We start from the raw sequence: 20,817 nt of genomic DNA, 5'->3' as shown, positions 1-20,817 counted from the left end.
TTGTATATTAATGAAGTACGGTTAATTATTCGCATTGTTATTAAATGTCCGAGCAATATTTACTTTAGTTCGGAATGTATTATCAATTTATTTTTGTAATGGTCGAGTTAATTCATTCTCTTGCCGAATGGTCATTATTGCAAGTATTTTAACTGACTTCAAATAAGGAGGTTCCTCGTATGACTTGTACATGTTTGTGTGCGATTATGTCGCGTTTTGTTGAAACGATTTTGATACAGTATTCATCATAGCATTTTCCAGACTTAAGCGGCCATTTTTAAGGGATAACCCCTTATAACCTACGCCTAACCTTTTTTAAAAAACGTGGTGGGGTACAGAAAATTGAAGACGGTTTTAAAATAAATCCTTTGTTCTGTATTACGATTAGTGTTTCAAAATAAGCTTAATCTGTGTTACCAGTATAAATATCTAAAACGCCATTCCCGCTAAGATTGTATCATAAAAGATAGTGAACTTTAAAGAAAATATTTCATTTCCAAGTACGAAAATTAAAAGGCGATTCATTTGAACGTGCCACGACTAATCTTCCCCTCAAATCTGTTTAACAACACCACAAGAAGACGTATTTCAAAGGCCCTTTCATGGCGGCCATTTTTTTTATATTCAGTTATCCACGTGGAGAAAATCCGGGTCAGTGGCAGTCACAAACAGTATAATAAAATTTACTTACTTCATCCCTCCCATATTCCCTCACATTTTCCCTTATCAGTACCTCCTATCCTTTGATAAAAACACTCACGATTTGTCGCTAATCCGCCTCATCTGAGGGAGATGTCCTCTTGACCACGATTGAAGTAAGAGTTCATAAGATTTATGTTTATGAACCCTGTGCAGTGTGTTATGTTTGTTTGTGACGTGTTTACGACTAAACTGCTGATCTAACTTTGATGGGATTTGCACAAAGATATTTGGAAATTTGGGGATAATTGTTTATGAATCACAGTAATATTTTTATATGTGAAACTTTGTTTGTTTGGATATTTGTCCGACAATCACGATGAAATTACAGAAAGGATTTTGATAAAATATGGTGTATAGACAGGGTATGCGCTGTCTTAGGTGGTAGAATACTTTCTATCCCACGTAAACTTTGACGGGTAAACGTGCTCTTTAGTAGCCTATTTACAAAAATAAATTCATTGTTTCATTATAAATTGGATATTAATCAAAAAGTAATGTATAGAAACAAGTTTTTGATCGTTCTACTCTAATTACGTCAGATCATTGACTTGAATAGAAAAGTGGGTCTGAATCCTATAATTAATACTGAGTAAGTAATAATTACTGTAGATGAACACTGTCATTTAATTTTGAATTGTACTTAAGGTTTAAAATTAAATTGTATTATTAGAATTGATAAAGAATTCTGTTACAAAATTGTCATGGAGTCTGGATCGAGGCAGACATACATTCATTTTTAAATAGACCTTAACAAAAGAACGGCTAATTAACGAAAATCAATTCTAAGCAGTTGTAATAAGATTCATAGCGAGCTTTTATCATATCTGTCTCTAAAAAAATAGCTGGCTTGATTTCATGTTTAATTTGAAACATCATTATCATTAGTTGGTACCTTGGTACACGCCCTGCTATTAAGTTTGTGGCTAAAATACTCCTAGGTTATATGAAAGATAGCCCTTTTAGCGATGATGGGAATCATTTGCCTTATATATTGTACAATTGCCTAAAAAATCCAAGCTGATTGACCACAGAGTTTTAGAATAAATCTTAAAACCTTCAGCATAGGGTACATTTTGCTGTATTCTTGGTTAAATGTTCAACTCGTTTAAACTGACAAATGGCACGGAGAATAGGGCAATCAGTTCACCTTTAGAGCTGACTGACAGATTCCCTAATAATTCAAAAGCAGCCATTAATGGGTTCGAGGAATTGTTTGCTTTTAATTTTTGATTTTGTTCCGTAGTTTCAATGTCTAGGAAATGTGTTTTGATTCCCACGTGACTTTTAGATTGTATAAAGTTAGGAATAATACCTATCTAAAATCTTATTTCCAAGAACAATATTATTATTTCGGATGCCAAGCTTTTAGTGAATTACGTTTATAAATAATACCCGACAGTTATTTATTATTATATCCCCTCAGTAAATAACAATAATATTCTATCATTGGAACTTAAGACTTTGTGTCTATCGGTTGTTATAAGTCCCATGTAATAGGGGGTGAGCCTATTGTCATCTACCGGGCACTTTTCCAGACTCCGTGCTACCACTGAGAAATTTTCGACATTGGCATTATATGCCATAATGTGCACCTCTGCCTACCCCTTCGGGGATTAAAGGCGTGACGTTATAAAAAAAAACCTATAATAACATTGTCAAACCACAATACAGTACCGCACTACGAGTATGTGCATAATATTCAAATGTTCACGGCTGTACCGCAAAAATTCAATAACGTGAAGGTAGCTCAAAAAGGTATAAAAATCTGACTTTGAGAGCAGTTTCACGTGGCTTTGATCGGCTGTTCTAAACTAGGAAACTTTGCGAAAGCGTTTCGTGTGAAAAGTGGTTTCCTGGAAAAATATTTTTAACATTTTTATAGGTTAGAACATGGACCAGTGGACAGTTGACACATCGATGATATCACATAGAACAGCTATGTGTATGTAGGTCTACTACATAATATCTATGTTATTTTGTTACTTGTCTGTCCTTGGTCGACATTCTAGATTTGATATGACTGTCCAGATTTGACCTTGCTTCGAATCAGAAATAGTATGATAATGTAAACACTATATCTCAATAATGCGGATACTATTTTGGCAAACACCAAATATGTAGTAATTTGATTCGAAGGAAACCCATTGTTCTCATCATCAACGGTTATATAGGTATTTTTTTTAATTATAAATATGTTTGCATGCCATAATAATGGTAGTAGAATGTACCAGGAACAAAATATTTTTGTAAGACCTTGTGTATGAATGTTTAATAGTGTTTTAGCTAAGCCTACATCTGAAGCTGTTGTTGTTGTTACAATTATGTTCATTATTTAAAAGCACGATGGGATTGAAAAATGAGAATAAATGAGATTAAAAGAAAACCTTATCTTTGTACCTACATTCAATGCAAATATTTTTTTCTTTCTTAATTTACATATGACTCTAAGATCTTCGGTTTATATTCTTCTAATGGTAATACAGCTTAAAACCACACTTCAAAGTACTATGACCTTAATATATACTCCACCACGTACATAAGCCACACAAATCGCTTGCAGCATCTAAACGTCAGCTCTATAAAAGATTGGTTCACTAGAAACTACTAGCTTATGCATGCGTGAGTGCGCGGCCCGGTTAGAAGTCCCATTTTACTTGCAGCATTTGATTTCCTATTTATATAACTGTTTATATACACGGAAAGGAAATTGAATACTCGTGAGTTCTTGTTGAAGTGTTTTTTTTAGATAAAACTTCGTTTCGTACCTCTGCAAGTTTATTAGGGGAGACGTCAAGACTCAAGACCCTTTCGCTTTTTGCTTCATGAAAGCGATTTTGTTCTGTTTTTCTTTTTGATATATATTATTTCAAACCACTCTTTGGTGTTAGGTTAGGAGTGTAATGAGTGTGTTCCATTATTTCCTTCCTGTATGGTTTTTATTTTAATATTTAGCTCAAAGTAAACTTGAATATTAATGAAATATCGAGACTATCATCCTTAATGGCGACGCAAACATTACTACAATAAAAAATTATTGGATTTTGATACCTTACCCAGTCATGTAATTCGAATGACCGAATCCTGACTTAAAAACTCTCTTCATATTACATTGCTGAGTAAGGCTACAAAAGCCGATACTCACCATCCATACAAACAAACGCATACAAAAATATAAATGAATAATATTTTCACGCTGATTTAAAATTTTAAGCAAAAATGTTGCCAATTTTACTGCTCGTTATTTCGTGTGAACTGTAAGAGCCAGTTAAAACGGAATGGGATCATACGCTTATTATATCTCCACCCTACATTGGAATAAATACAAATTTATATAAAGTGTTTTAATGGTTTCCCCTGTTCAGTATTGAAACTTTTAATGGGTACGATGGTTGCGTTCAACGTGGTAAACCAACGGTTTACTTTCACGGCACATTTATGCGTTTGTGAATCGTTTTCTGGTTTTAATTCAGAAGATTGCGTTGAAATTGTTTTCAATTTTCATAATTTAAAATTTATCTTTCTGGAATTTAATATTTGTTTTCTTTTGTTACAGAAAGTATCGACAAATCTGGCGAGGATCCCGTAATAGCAGCGCTTAGGCCATACGGGGCACCAGATGATGATGATGGCCTCAGAGACCCTTACAATTTCCAAAAACTATTCGGTAACACATCGGTGACGACGAAACATGAAGTTACCACCGACGATGTATCGTTAGTCGAGCATTTCATTAACGTAGAACATAGTTACGATAATAACGACACTAAAAGTAATTTAGATGACAATTCAGATTTAAGAGATTACAATGGTACAGCGGAGAATGTGACTATAACCAGACCAGTGCATGAAGACGTAGTGACAAAGTTCCTAAGATTGATAGAGACTCAACATTTACTCGGTGAAAACTGTACAGCTGGGACTCATTTGAATTTAGGTGAAGGTGTCGTCGACAGATATGCACAAGAAAGGTTTAGGATAGAAGCTGATGTGGCAGTGAATAGAGCTAATATGTTAACAAGATTATGGAAGTACGCTGGTCCATCGGTCATGCACAATGAGTATTTACTCCACGCGAGTGTGTTCTCCATGGTAGAATTTGACGATGACATTTTTGCTGCTGGGAATTGCTATGATCAGTTGCAGTATAAGGATTATCAGTTGTTCTGTCCTTTCGCGTACCGCTTGCCCGAAGGTCCGATACTGGCAAAGGATTTAGCGGTAGAATACAAGTATTTGAGCAACACATCGGAATGGTTCTACATCGCACGGAAGAACGCTGAGCGCGTGATCAGGAACCACAATCAGTTTAGAAGAGGTGAGTTTTAAGTTGTGTAGTTTAAGTGTTATCTTATTTAACTTTTTTAGCTTTTTCACAAACATAGAACTGGATGGACTTAATGTTATAGTGTTCTCCCATTAACTTATTAAATAGGAAATTTAATCTCAACAGTTCTTTAACTAAACGTATCTTCCACAAAAATCTTTGCAAACACAACAATTCAATAGTTAGACGAGTATTTCACAATATTTTACCGTGCTATAGATTCATCTCAATCAATAACAATACGACGCTAACATCAAACTCAATAAAGATCAGCGTCAACTTATAGACAACAAATAATACTTTTATACGAAGCAAAAATCCGCCAAAATCTACCTCAGTTAGCTGTCAAATTATTCAAAGGTTTCCGAGAACTTGCCAATCTTCTGTTTATACAAACAAAATCCCGATTCCCGGGGGTTCGACGGCGGGCGATCGATTTAACGTTATTTAAAACAATAGTATGCCGTCAGCATCGAACAACAACTTCGTAGTCTGTCAGTCGGGGTCCTTACTCGACAGATTTCCCTTGATTTCAAGCAAAATATTTATTCGGTTCACTTGTAAAACGTTTTGTCGAATAAAGGAATTCCGAAGTTAGTTTCCATTTTCCATATAATTTACCGTTCATTGTACAAATGTACAAATACCCTCTGTTCTGTTTATTTAAGGAAAAGTGTTTAGTGTTTTCAACTGTAAACTGTTTTCGATGGAAGATGATTCGTTGGAATTATTTAGTTACTTTGGGAACTAGGTTGCAAAACCAATAATTGAATTAGTTATTCACACAAGTAAAATAATTATAATTTTCTACAAAATATTGAACATCATAAAAGTAGAAAGAATATCATTATGCTTAAAAATATGTAATCGTAATCATTAAATGATTACATAAGTGTTAGAGATGTTTCGACACGATTGGGCCGGCTCGACCGGAGTGATACCACGACCTCACAGAAAATTTATGTGAAATAACGCTTGCGTTGTGTAAGTGAGGTTACCGGAGGCCCAATTACCCCCCTAACCAACCTTCCCAATCCCTGATTCCCCAAAAACCCTAAAATACCTACCCTCAAAACGTACTTGTAACGTCTCTGGTACTTCGGGTGTCCATGGACGGTGGCCATTGCTTATCATCAGGTGATCCGTTTGCTCGATTACCGGCTTATACCATAACAAACAAACAAACACAACGTAGTAGATAAATGTAGCTTAATACAAAAATATTTCCCATCTTACAGCAAAAATCAACAAAATCGAATCTCACAAAACTTACTTTAGCCAATAACGCTGAATCGCGCTCTTAGCTAGAGAACTTTTAATCTCTTTAATGTGTAAATAAAATCAAACTTTATACCTTCGATATAGGAACTAAAGTTAATTGAATTCACTTCAGTACAGCGCTTCAAGTAGGAAATTAAAGTTTTCGCTTGCACTAGAAGAAAAATCACAAGTGGATTGTTTGTTGTTGAAGAGACTTTAGAATAAAAAGTCCAAGGTTTGTTCTCAATTAGCATGACTAATGGCAACTATAAGTTCTGTTGTTAGAGAACTACTTAAGATACAGTTTGGAATTAGTGGAGTGGATTTATGCAAATGGCTATACGAATTGAGGACTAGGAATAACGGGGTGAACAATAAAATAGAAAAAGGGTATTGGTACTATACATATAATTGGTTTAGTAATTAGCCATCGCTTCCAGGAAGAAGTTTCTTATCTTGTTCATTCCACCTATCAGACACTACCGTTCGGTCGGCGCCGACTGGTAGCTTGCAACCCGCGGGCGACGAGCTGTAAACACGCTGACAGCAAACGGTAGCCGACGGTAGAACTGTGCTCGTTAAGTGTAGCTGTGACCTTAACACTGTCAAGCCCGTCCGACCAGAACCAGACACCACCCGATCAGAACTAGACCCGTGCGTGTCGACCCCATCAGATAACCACAGATGGGGCCCAGTAGGGCTGATGCTTAATCCGGAGCTACAGGTTTACCCGGGCTCCGGCTCGACAAGCAGGAGTAGTAATGGGGTGGTTTTTAGTCAGGAATAGTCTGACACTCCCTCTCGTCTTACTCTGGCATGAGAAGACATTGGATGATATTCCCCCCTTAAAAAAAAATACTGTCCAGTAATGTTTAGTAACAGGAGAAAAATCTCTTTTAACTCTAGATTTATACCTTTGTAGTAAAGTTAGTTTAAATTACAATAGGAACAATGTTTTTCTAGGACTAAAGGGAACAGAACTGTTCAACTGTTTATTTCTCAGAATTTGCTGCTAACAGTCGATTGAAACTTTAACTTACTTAAGAGGAAACTCTTATTTTTTGCTGTAAGCTAGCGAGAGGTAAATCTTAGATCTTTATTTTGCAATCAATTTGCTGTAAGAAGCTTGTGATTTTTAATCTGGAGTAGATTGGTCTTGTTTAAATCTTCAAAACGTAAGAAAGGAATGCTAATGTGATTCTTCCTTACTTTTTTTTATTTTATGAAAATATTGTACTTTGTATGACGATGAAATAATTGAAAGAAAAATATTTAAAGAGTAAAAATATTCAATCATCCATCCTCTTTGATTTTCCAAATAAATTCCCCCAACCAGCACTAAATGATAAATTCATGAGGATCATCTGAACCTCCATTTTATAGGTAATTATTCGTTCGTAATTATTTCTACTTTCGAATGTATAAATATTTTAATATTTTCAGAATGAGAATTCTGATGAGGATCCGATCAAATTGCCCCATTTAATGTAGCAGCAATGATATCGACTTCGGGTTGTACGAGCGTGGGATTGGTCGACGACAATTTATTTAATTAAAGGTCAATTTTGATTTCGATATTATTTATAACGACATGAGTATTTTTGCCCGTGTTTTGAGAAGTTATTAGTATAGGTGGTGAGCCTATTTCAGTTTTATGACTTATATTAATAAAATACATATTGGAAACACAATCATAGAAAATGTTATCTGGATATCCTTCTGTTACGTGGGACTTATAACATACATTAAATGAGCAAAAAAGTAGACGTAACATTTAAATATGATATATAGAAGAACAGACGTAATATTATTGTGTATTTATTTTCATACTACATAACGAATTTAAAGTAAAAACGTTTTGCTTAAATTCGATATATTAAATAAGCTTAATACCAAATTATACCCCAAAGGGTTAGACATAGACATGTTTACAATTTCAAGGCCAAATTAAAATTGAAACATCAATATGTAGACAGGCTGGAAATTTCCAATTCTATGTAACATTCTAATAGTCTATATTATAATTTAATAATATAATATAATATTATAACATGAAATAAAACAAGTTAAAAATGAAATGAAGCAATAGAGGACTTGTCTCTCGTCCCACACAAATCAGGGGTTTTTCTATTTTAATAAGTAATGGTCTATCCCTTGACAATATTCTTCCAATTATCTCAAGGACCACTTACAGATAAGTATTGGTTATTTTCTCGTCTTTTATTTATATTTTTCGAATAAATTAAGTAAGTAGGGTATACATTTTGGTTGTTATCATATACATATTTAATTTTTGTGTGAGCAGCACTGAAAAGTATTTCAAAAGATTCAAAAATTAGTTTTTTTGTATTTGTTAAAAAATACAATTAGGTAGCAGAAACCTTGATGGATATTCCAGGACTAATAATAATGATTAAGGAGACAGATGTAGGCTTCAAAAATATTTATATCAATTTGAGAACGAAACAACGTAGACGACGTATGGCTATGAAAAAAAAATCATTCAAGAAATGAAAATCCCTGCAGCAAATATTTGTTCCGTAAACCAATTCATTTTTTAAGGACACTCTTTTTTAGAGACAACATCGTCTAGTGCCGTTAAAATCACAATAACTTATATAAAAAACAAAACAATATAGCTACTAATGACTTAAACAGTATGCTCTACGAAAACTAATTAATAATTATTATTTCACAAAACCATCAAATAATTACCACAAAACAACAGTTTAAAACAAACTTGATGTACATGCTGCACCTGTTCATGTACCTACATGTATTATCACTTGTATTTCAGTAGGTAAGCAGCATAACTGGCCACTTTGAAGGGAGACGTGACAGCGTTGTACGAACACAAAGCTAACATGCCACCAGCATCGTGCCTTTGTTGCTGGCGACGCATTTACGATGACTGACTTTGTAAATATCTTTGCTGTACTGGTTTTGGTGGAGGTAGACCGTTTGACATTAGTCCATCGTCGTGACTAAAGAAAACGATGACTGAAAAAGTATAAAATTCCCAAAATATTTTCTAAGTTGGAGTCTTTTCTGATATAGACTGCCTAATTTAGAATAATTTGAAATAAATGTTTTGACATTGACTTGTAAATGACTAAACAAGATAATGATGTTTAGATTGTAATTTACCAAGACACATATGCTATACTTTTTTTTAATAAAAAATCACATAATGTGGGTGTTGAATTAATATCCCTATAACTTTCGTTTTGAATTCTACAACACAAATCTACCACTACAGACCATTTCAGTAATGATTCATTGCAAGACGCATTTAATTAATTACATAAGAGAAGTTAAACAAATTAATTCCTCATACATTATCTTCTCCACCATATTATGAAAATCGTTTTAATTTTCCACAGCACGAACCCTCAGAGAAAAATATCAAACATTTTCATCCAACATTTTGTCCGCTCATAAAGGTTTTTAATCATTATTCAATACTGTGTCACGATAAAGCCCAATAAATTACATTTTGATCGGTAGTATCATTGGCCGGGACGTTCCCGAGCGTCACCTGTCTTTCGACTGTCCGCCATAAATTGTCACATTAAAAAAGATACAAGCCACGTTTAACTGGGGCTCTGCATGGATATTGATAAAAGTCTTTGGTAACTCCATGTTTAAAGCCTCTTGGTAAATATCAGTCTTTTGCGGATATTTTTTCAATATATTTTTTTAATCTACTCAATTTATTTCGATTGTTGAAAGGCTAATTGATCGAAGCGACGTATTTTTTCGACATTAAAATAAAAAAGTGTTACAAAAAAGTGAAAAAGTTCGGTAATTCTAAACTTTTTCTCCATGGAATTTATCGCAAAAAATATCTCTTAGATCAATTAGCCTCTCACCGTCGATTTGTGTGCCTATGTGCGTTTGGTTACTCTGTCCACAAATTAATTGGACCACCAACACCCTAATGATCCTGAATAATACGTATCCTAATGTTTACTGTGAAGCATTTTACTATTTAACCGAATTAGAATTTCATTAGATTTTTCTTTAGAATTATGAAATATAACAAATGACAGACATAATTAATGCCAAAGTCTAAATGTCTAACGTAGAAATCATAAATTTTTACCTAAAGAACTTTGAAGAAGAGAACCCTCTCGTTCCTTTAACACTTTTATTAATTAAACCACCATAATCTAACACCGTTTCACCTTCCAGGGTACAACACGTACACATACAACGACACAGCGCACACGGAGAGAGAACCAGATGAGATCCTGTCAGTGACGTACGAGGACGGCAAGTGGTCGAAGCCGTACTACGACTGTGGAGGCGGCAACATCTGGATGCTCACCTACACCGTGCCCTTCTTCGGATACAATAATGGGACCTATTTCTTCAAGTAAGTTTATTTTCTCTTTATTTATAAGTGTTGTATGCATATTATAGTGAGATATTGTATCTCAAGTATGTATGTATGTACATACATACATATCGTCACGCCTTTAATCCCCGAAGAGGTAGGCAGAGGTGCACATTATGGCACGTAAAGCCACTGTACAATGCACACCCACTTTTCACAATTTACGTTGTAAGTCCCATGTAATAGGTGGTGAGCCTATTGCCATATACCTCTGCCTCGTTGGCCTGCCTGCCTGCCTGACTGCCTCGTTGGCCGAGTGGTTGCAAGTGCGACTGCCGGGCAAGGGGTCTCGGGTTCGATTCCCGGGTCGGGCGAAGTATTACTGGGCTTTTTTCGGTTTTTCGAAAAATTTCTCAGTGGTAGCACGGAGTCTGGAAATGTGCCCGGTATATGGCAATAGGCTCACCACCTATTACATGTATGTATGTACTCATAGAATACTTCTTGTGGTTTACATTTAGGGTTTAAGACCAGATAACGTATTAAAAAAAAAACTAATATACATAATTTTCATGTCACAATGTTAGTTACCGTACTCCTCCGAAACGGCTATACTAAATTTTAGGATTTTTACCAAATTTTATATGCGTATTTAATAGGTCTGAGAATCGGCTACTATCCATTTTTCTAAAAATAATTTATAAGGCAAAACAACGTTTGCTGGGTCGGTTAGTATTATAAAATAATTATTCATAAAAAATGTGATTTTTCCAAATGCTTTTATCTTGTTATGCGATTGCTTAACCATACAAAAACGATAATTTATTTCTGATACACGCATACTACAACTAATTAATTTAACAAATTACGACAATCTGTTACCACTAACTAATAGGTACATTAAACTTCAAAAGACGAGGCAACTTCAAAAGAATTTTCCTTTTTTCTTTTCCTTCCAGCTGAAGCATACTAGAGCACCCTCATAAAAATATTGTCATTAGAAATGATTCATAAAATGCAACCGTTCCACATCAAACGACTGCGGCCATGGTTTCCGCAACAAAAACGGGACAAACAAAATCTGCTTGAAAAAAGATTGAACGCGAAAATAGAAGTTATCAGTTCCATTTGAAGTCGTTTGAGCAATAACATAGATCGGGTCAGAGATACGCGACGACCGGCCGTTTGTCCTAGAAAATGGATTATTCATGGATACCGCAGTATCGGGACGATCTGTTGCTAAAACGTATGTTTGGAGTCTCGGAAATTCTGGCTGAAAGTCGTAGTTACATAAAAAGTTTTGCAATTTACAATTGAGATAAGTTACGTAATCTCGTTTTCTTTAGCTGTTGATAAGGACACTTAAGTTGTAACCAAAAATAAAACTATTCGTAGTACGTTTTTACAACTAAAGAATTTTTTTTTGTGATGACAACTAAGTCACCGCGAGTTTGTCGACTATTGTGCCAGCGTCATGTGGTGATGGCAAGTAAGAATTAGTTTAAATATTTGTTAAATGGTTGTTGAGGTGACTGGACAACCGGCTGCGCCGCGCAACGTGTAGCAGGTTCGATTACCACACGGGGCAACTTTTTGTGTGATCCACAAATTATTGTTTCGGGTCTGGGTGTCATATGTACGTGAAATTGTATGTTTCTTAACGAACTCACGATACAGGAGTAAACAAAAGTGTGGGGCAACGTTTTTTTACTTTACAATAATTATAAGAAATCTGCCCTAAAAAGATTTACACGCTTGAAGTTACAAAGAATAAAACATATCATTATCAAAAGTTTTCATCACAATAAAATCTTTACAGCAGTTTAGCGAATTATGTAGCCACCAAGCTACTAGCTACCCACGTTATTACTATCCACTAACCTGCCATCACATCCACACCCAATTTACTACATTTTAAAATGCAACACTTTCCGTATAGCCCCATGTTAGTAGCAAACTGTCTGCTACACCTTACTTGTAGGTAATATAAACTCTAAAAACCAGTCAAATGTAGGTGTGGACGCTTGCGGTGTCCGGTTGCACAGTTCCATTGTTTTTAGGTGCAAACAACTTTATAGGGTTAAGCCTATGTTCACATGGCAAGCGTTGAGCGCGCGTTTTGATAACGGTTACACATGCATTTTAATCAGACGCAATTACATTGATTTTATTATGTGAACGGCTACGCGCTTATAACTATCGATGCATCACATACTAGAGCTCTGCATCTTCCTCAGACAGTTACTTTGCGGCGGTCCATCTTGCTTGCACCGCTACGTAGCTTAGTATCAGTGGAAACGGTCACATAGTTTCACAGCTTAGCTATTAGGTATATCCTCTTAGCATAGTTAAATAGCACATCTCCGCCGGACAAGCACCTATACGCTTGCCATGTGAACATAGGCTTATATTTCAGCCACGATTAAGTTTAGACATGTTTTTAGTAGTCTATTTTGGTCCTTTGTGTTTCTATATTTAATTTTACAGAGTTCAATTTAAGTGGCGTAGGTTGTTGCACTTATTTATTTGTTACTGAGCGACCTTGTTATTAATTTGTTAAACCTACTACCCAATTTCAATAACTACAACTTAAAAATAAAACAATTCCCGTAATTATGGAGTCAATGATCAAGTCTAAATCACAAACGACGACGCGGCGATTGTCGCGCTATTACTCTGCTTCGCTTCTCAAGCTGCTCATGAATATGAGCCTCAGCATGGCTTGAAACTAGTCGAGTTCTTCGTCAAATAGTTACGTGAGTAAGCCGATAACATAATAATTAGTTTTAAATCATTGCCCAAAGATTTATTTAATTAATTATTAGAATTTTAATTAATATCAACGCTACTGGTCAAACAATGCCTCACCTTTTATAGAGAAGTCCTCACATCCACAGGTCCACCATTAAATCCATTATTTATGTCAACATAAAAAAAGTTTCACCATTTTACAAGCTGCTAGCTCTATTCCCCATAAACCGTATGGGATCAATATGGCCATAAACTTATAAAAACTTCCCCAAAAACATAATAAGGAAACCATATTTCGTATGAAAGCGATCCCTTTGACTATAAATCTTTTATAAGAAAACTGAAGGAATATAATAAGATTAATCCGGAAGTTGTTTCACTAATATTGGTTACAAAATATATGGCCGAGCAATAAGGTGCTTTGTTTATAATCTGCCTCGTTGGGTCCGTAGCTAGAACACGACTGCCGAGTAAAGGGTATCTGGGTTCAAGTTTGCATCAGCCAAACGTAGTATTATATCAAAATCTGCATGGGATAATGAGTTCTTTGTGTTCATATTTTTTTTTACGTTGCCCCATAGTAGGAATTTATGTGTGTACTTGGATCGTAGGTACGCTAACAAACAATTTGTGAGTCATACAAAGAGTTGATGGGTGCGGGAATATAACATGCTACACGTTACGCGGCAGCTGGTCAACCAGCCACCGTATAGTGAATTTGCTTAATAGTCAAAAATGTTCTATCTAGTGTCAAAAATCTTTTTGTGTTAGTCAATTATGCCTTTTCTAAATGCCACGTAGTCTGAAATATTACAAGCTGGGTAGAGGTTCCACATAAAATTACCTATTGATCTTATTGAAGCCAGTGATTTTTGTCCCCTACGTAAAATAATAGACTCACTCCTGTTGGTAGACACACTGCATAGCCTCACTGCTACCCCTTTATTGAATAAAAGGGATGACGATATGTCATAATGTTATGTAACACGGAAACTGCTCCTGTTATATTGACTACAGAATGTATTGCCTCGGGGACTAGGTGCGTTGTTTATTCAATTCGTAATGCATACAATGTTATGAAATATTTGAAACTGTTGTCACAATCATATATGATAGGTTTGTTTGTTTCGTTTGTGATATATTCATATATTATTATACAGGTGGTAAACGGAATGCTTCCGGAAAATGCTATTTTTTATAATTTTAATAGTTTTAGTTTTCGTGTTATTCATACAACATCAGCCTTAAGCAGTTGATTACAAATACTATTGCCTAAAATAAACATTGAATTTATTATTATTTTTTAAAATGCTACTCATTTTTGTCATCACCTGTTTGCGTTTGCGAGCGATACAAATATTTTTTTACCATCACCTGTTAGCAGCGTTTGGAAGCGTTCCGTTTACGCCCTGTATTTTGCTTTAAACTATGGCTATGAGCTTTCGTTTTAAATTCTTGGATTAAGTAAAAATTGGTCATTTGCCTCCTATTCCATAAAAAACAACATTTATCTGTAATACGATATTGCTAAAGAGGCCCCGAAAATCTCAAAACGAATAAACTAGAAAATTATAAAAAGAGAAGTAATTTAGGACATTAGTATTCAAGACTGCAGACTATAAATTAATGAAGTACGTAACGTAATCGAATTATTCAAATTAGTTGGCTAACTCATCGATATTGGCTATATATTACAGGCTGAGTCTAGACGGCCTACAGTCTATGATTAGGCTTTACTAATACACTTTAATTATATCTTATTGCTTAGTAAGTCCTAGATAGCTATCTAATTATTTCTTACTACGCCTAATCTAGTAATATTATGAAGGTAGAAATTATGACTCGGTTGATTAATTTTAATTAAGAATTTATTTATTAATACAGGTCACCAAAATTCAGGTCAAAGTCTTGGTTTCAACCGGGTTACCTAAAATACTAAGATTATTTAGACACCACTGACAAATGGTGAAGGAAAACGTCGTGAGGAAACCGGGGCTTTATAATTTCTAATTATAAGTTTGAAATCGCCAACCCGTATTGAGCAAGCGTGATGATTAATGCTCAAACCTTCTCCGTGTGAGAAGAGGCCTTTGTCCAGCAGTGGACACTTATAGGCTGATGATGTGATTATGAAGACGTAAAATGCAATTATTGTTTTTAATCTTGAAAAGTTTTTACGCGAAGTTTTGTTTACTATATTAAAAAAACTGAATAAATAATACATAATAGTCCAGTCATTTCGTAGTTTTACCTGGAAAGTTTTCCGGGAGTTTTGAAAATTGGTGAATTTATAGATTTGGGTATGATCTTTTCGAATTTCAACTTTGCCACCTCGTACACCAGCCGCTCGCGCCGCCATATTGAAAAAATGGCGCCTAAAAACGGTTTTTTATTAATATCTCCGTTCCGACGTATTTTACGAAAAAATAGTTATTTACAAAATTAAACTAGAAAAAAATTCCTACAATTTATGTATTGATAACTTTTTCATAAAATCAATAGTTTTTGGCATGCGAGCGCCGCAAAGTATTATTCATCTGCCACGTGTACTATTTATCTACCAAATGACTGGACTATAAGTTTTATAGCATTTTCTAAGTGAATGTACAAACTATTATTCTTATTAAATAGTCCCGAAATAATCGGATTTATCTCACGATCTCCGCGATGTAGGAAGTGGCCGACACGCTATAAATCTTACCAAAAATATAGCCTCCGCAAATGAAAAATTGTTGGGAAATTTGTTAATTTGGTGGAAAATTAAATGGTGGCGCTTATTTTTTTTTTTACTCGTTTCGAATGCATGTAAGTGTGTTTGTGTTTAATAGTGCAAATGATTGACTTGTGTTATAAGTGTAATTGTCATAAAATAAAATATGTTCGCATATTGTACACTACGTAACGCACTTAAGATACTACTATATGTATAATTTACTTATATTATGTATAGTATTTTCTTATGCAAAACACAAGCATTTCCATGTTTTTTTATACACAAATTATTTGAACTAGAAATTGTCTGTAATTGGCGTACACAACCTTGTTTCTAGTTCTATGGAAATATATTTTTATTTTCGATATTCGGTGAATGTAAAATCTGTACTGTCAGTGAAATGTGATACAAGTCGATCTAGATTGGTTTTGATATTCTCACCAAAGACTTCGATTGAAAGCGAAGGATAATTATGTTTTTTTTTAATGTTGTCCCACACTATGACCAACACTATGACTCACACTATGAACAACAATTTATGGATCACACAAAGTTGCTCCGCTTGGGAATCGAATTCGCTACCCGTTGCACGGCAGCCGGTTGTCCAACCACCGCGTTCACCGTTCAATCAAAATCTTATATTTTAACGTTTATTTATAATACACAGTTATAAATATTTTCAGTCCTCATATGAGAAGCACAACGTATGTGCTTGTAACTTAAGATTGAAGTAATGGAACTCGGTGGCAAAGAAAAGTGCCTTAAAGTATTTCCTCTGACGATCTCACAAAGGGCCCCTTTACGTCCAAGTACTCCCCAAATTACGTACAAGCACAAAACAAGCATTAAAATTTATAAAACCGTATAAAATTAAAACATAGCTACTAAAACACTTAACGAAAAGCCAAATGAAATCCTACATCCGAGTCAGATTTGCATGAAAACTGACGCAAAAACGTCATGACTTTGGAACAAGCGTCATAATTCTGGCGTATTTGTCATTTAAACGGTATAATTCTGGCGTATATGTCATTTAAGCGTCATATTAATTCTGTGGCTTAGTGGTTAATGTGTGGCAAGTCGGGTGTCCTTAAAGGTCCATTACCATAATCTGTCAGAGAGATGTACTGCGCACATATATCAGGGAGGGTCATGTGCTGCAAGTTTCTGGGTTTAATTGAACATGTAATTGGATTAAGATAGGAACATGTTTAATGGAGATGCGATATCTAAGTGAAAAGCTAGTTTGTTTAGTGCATTGGGAAATTTGTCTTAGAATGTTTTGGGTTCTTAGTGTTCTTGGAATATTTATATCAATGAATTTCAAGGTCAAGGTTAAATAAGTATTCGATTCACTGTACGAAGGCACTTTTCAGAAGTTCCAAGAAAATTGTCTGGCGATTAATAAACGACGTCGGATTCGGTAGTCGAATGATTTTAAATGAGCACGTTTTCATACGAAAACTAAAGTTTTATAAGTTTATAATACCACAATTTTTTGGTTGTAAAAATATTTTATTTTTTCCATAAACAGTTTTGTTAATAAACAAAGAACTAACTTAATATAAGTTGTAGATTATTCTTTATATTATACTTTAAACCATAAAATTAAATAAAAACAGAAAAAACTACTCATAACACAAAGATTGAGTACCACAAAACTTACTTCAAACTTAGTTCATACATCTTGTGACATAAGCCCTGATATTATGATTCTAAACATCACCCATGATCCGTGGATTCCTGGTCCGAGTATCATTTGAATTCCAGCCAAGTTCACCAACGTAACTCTGCACATTAAATTCAGCAAAGTTTTTGATGAAATTTAATTTAATTTCAGCAAGTTTAATAGCTTCGGTTTAAGTGTCGCGCTGCATAAAATTATTACGCTTACTAACCTGTTTTAGTGCTCCACAAAGCTAATTTTGACTTTTTGTTTACATGACTTTGCTATAGGAGTCTTGTGCTCTATGTAATATTTGTGTTTTTTAACAGACTTCCCAAAAAGGAGGAGGCACTGACTTCTAAACTATCAGTGGGTAGACACGGGCAGTGCGAGTACAATTAATAATAGTTGTTTTCTGGTTTTTAGTTTATGGAAGTCGGTTCTTTTTTTTATTTATCTCTAGTGGAGTATGAAACGAGCCAAATATAGATTTAATCAAACTGTCTATTTTTAATGTAAGGAAAAATATTATTAATAGAATAGCTTCAGATTTCGTTGGTCACTTATTTTGTGGGCTTAAAATAAATCCTAAATCTGAAGATTATTCCTCCATTGATAGGTACAAGGAAAAGTATGAAATAATCCAAAGTAAGTATCTTCACTAATCTTTTACAAAAATAATTCCCGAAGATTACTGAAATGAGGTCTTTATGAATAAAGTTTATTTTTTATTTTCACGAGCTAAGTTTCGATTTTTAGACGATAAAATACCGTACTTAACTTCAATGACATATCAAAGTATAAAAGGTGTACTTAACACGTTTCTAATGAAGTGGTGAAGCAAAACTTGCGTTGTGTGAGTGAGGTTACCAGAGGCCCAATTACCCCCCTTCCTAATCTTCCCAATTCCCGTTTCTCCAACAACCCTTAAATTCCTAACCCCAAAAGGTCAGCGACGCACTTTGTAACACCTGCTGCACCTCTGGTGTTTTGGGGTCCATGGGCGACGGTGATTGCTTACGATCACCAGGTGAATCGTCTGCTCGTTTACCAGCTTATACCATAAAAAATATGAATAAACAAATCAATTTAGAAATACACGAAACAAAAATTTCCTTTTAAAATAGGATTTAGAGAGTTAACCTTACTCCTTAGTATTAAAGTATAAGAAAAAGTAGTTTCCGATCAACCTGTATCCAAGTATATGAGTGTACTTACAAGGTAAATGTAGGTTAAGTATTAATATATTAAGTCACTACACGATTGGCAAGGAAATCAATTTACCGAACAAAACATTTTATCCTTCACCTACTTGTTCTACTTCCTAGAGCAAACAATATCATTATACCAATACCTTACATTGTTTGTGTACTAACCTACTTGCTTATCACACTTCACACTATTTAATATTATAAATGTGACAGTTTATTTGTTTGTATGTTTGACCGTCAATCACGCTGAAACTACTGAACGGATTTTGATGAAATTTGGTATGAAGGCTGTAAACAGAACGCTCCCAAACACCACAAACAAGTTATGGTGAAAAACGAGTTTAATTAAAAAAAACGAATTTAATATTTATTCTATATAATAATAGTTGTAATCAACTGTTTAAGGTTGATGTTACATAAATAACATGAAAACAAAAACGATTAAAATTATAAAAACAAAAAAATATTGTAGCGTTTCTCGGGAGCGTTCCGTTCACACCCTGTATAGACCAGGTATGAGCTGACTTGGGTGATAGGATACTTTTTATCCCACTGGAACGCGGTCGAAGTCGCTGGCGGAGAAGCTAGAAATACATAGTCAGAATATTACTAAAGTTTAGGTCTAGTTTCAAGGTTCCATTACAAATTACTTCTTTTCTTTTACTAACTTATATTAGTTTGACTGCACGGTTGGTGCGGTGGCTGGGCAACTGGCTGCCGCGCAACGGGTAGCGGGTTCGATTCCCGCACGGAGCAACTCTTTGTGTGAGATACAAATTGTTGTTTCGGGTCTGGGTGTCATGTGCATGTGAACTTGTATGTTTGTAAACGCACCCACGATACAGGAGAAAATCCTAGTGTGGGGCAACGTTTTATTAAAAAAAAAAAAAAAGTTCTCATATTTTCCTTAAACGGTAATATTACGAAACTGGATTGAGAAAATTGAGAAACAATATCACTGTTAATATAATTTTATTATAACTTTTGTTAGTCATTTATTTATTTTATTAAATTTTAAATCATGGTCGTCCCACTGCAGGGCAAAGGCCTCCCTTCGTTAGCCATACTAAATTAATTATTATGTTATCGACTTACTTACGTAACTGTTTAGCGAGGACCTCGACTAGTTTCAAGTCATGCTAGAGGCTCACATTCACGACGCGGCGACTGTCGCGCTTCTACCATGTTATTGACATCAAACAGTTACTTGAGTAAGCCGATAACTTAATAATTAATCACTGTTAATAAACTAAACCTATTGCTTAGAATATTAGAACAATAGGTAGGTAGCATATTCGAGTATTAAGTAACTGTACCACAACCATGTGGAAGAGCTATGCTTCGGCACGAATGGGCCGACTCAACCGGAGTGATACCACGGCCTCACAGAAAACCGACGTGAAACAACGCTTGCGTTGTTGCCACTGGTGTTTCAAATGATCATGGGCGGTGACGATTTACGATTAGGTGATCCGTCTGCTCATTTACCGGCTTATTCCATAAAAAAAAAACAACCACACAAAAATCCCCATCTATCATCTCTATACGATTAAATACAAATATGACCACAAGACTAAGAAATAACTCATAATAGAGGAACTACGCAGTTGCAAGATTAATTGAACCGATATCTATCGATTAGCGTAGACACTAATCTGGCTATTCTTCCTTGTCAGGGGGACCAGTGGCATCGACATCGACCTTCGAAGAGTGGACATCGATCAATGTCCGATAAAACCTGGCTCAACACAGCTCAACATTTTTGCTGGAACTGATAAATGCAAGAAGAAGACTACTGAGGTAAGTGAAACATATTATTTATTTTTTAAAATTGGTTTGAATTTGAGCTTA

General features: G+C 34.9%; 1 protein-coding gene across 2 annotated transcripts in view; it reads left to right on the top strand.

The window, feature by feature from the left end:
* The window catches only part of LOC118276112 (probable G-protein coupled receptor 158), a 138,697-nt gene that overhangs the window by 64,314 nt on the left and 53,566 nt on the right, over positions 1–20,817 (top strand). For both annotated transcript variants that reach the window (XM_050698643.1, XM_050698642.1), the window contains exons 2-4: positions 4,256–5,017; positions 10,481–10,664; positions 20,643–20,766. In XM_050698643.1, the coding sequence (XP_050554600.1) occupies positions 4,256–5,017; positions 10,481–10,664; positions 20,643–20,766 (1,070 nt within the window). The remainder of the gene's footprint in view (positions 1–4,255; positions 5,018–10,480; positions 10,665–20,642; positions 20,767–20,817) is intronic.

Source organism: Spodoptera frugiperda, chromosome 15 (genome assembly GCF_023101765.2).
Source record: "Spodoptera frugiperda isolate SF20-4 chromosome 15, AGI-APGP_CSIRO_Sfru_2.0, whole genome shotgun sequence".
Classification (NCBI taxonomy): domain Eukaryota; kingdom Metazoa; phylum Arthropoda; class Insecta; order Lepidoptera; family Noctuidae; genus Spodoptera; species Spodoptera frugiperda.
Note: the sequence above shows the minus strand (reverse complement) of the source record. Positions and strands in the feature narration are given on the sequence as shown.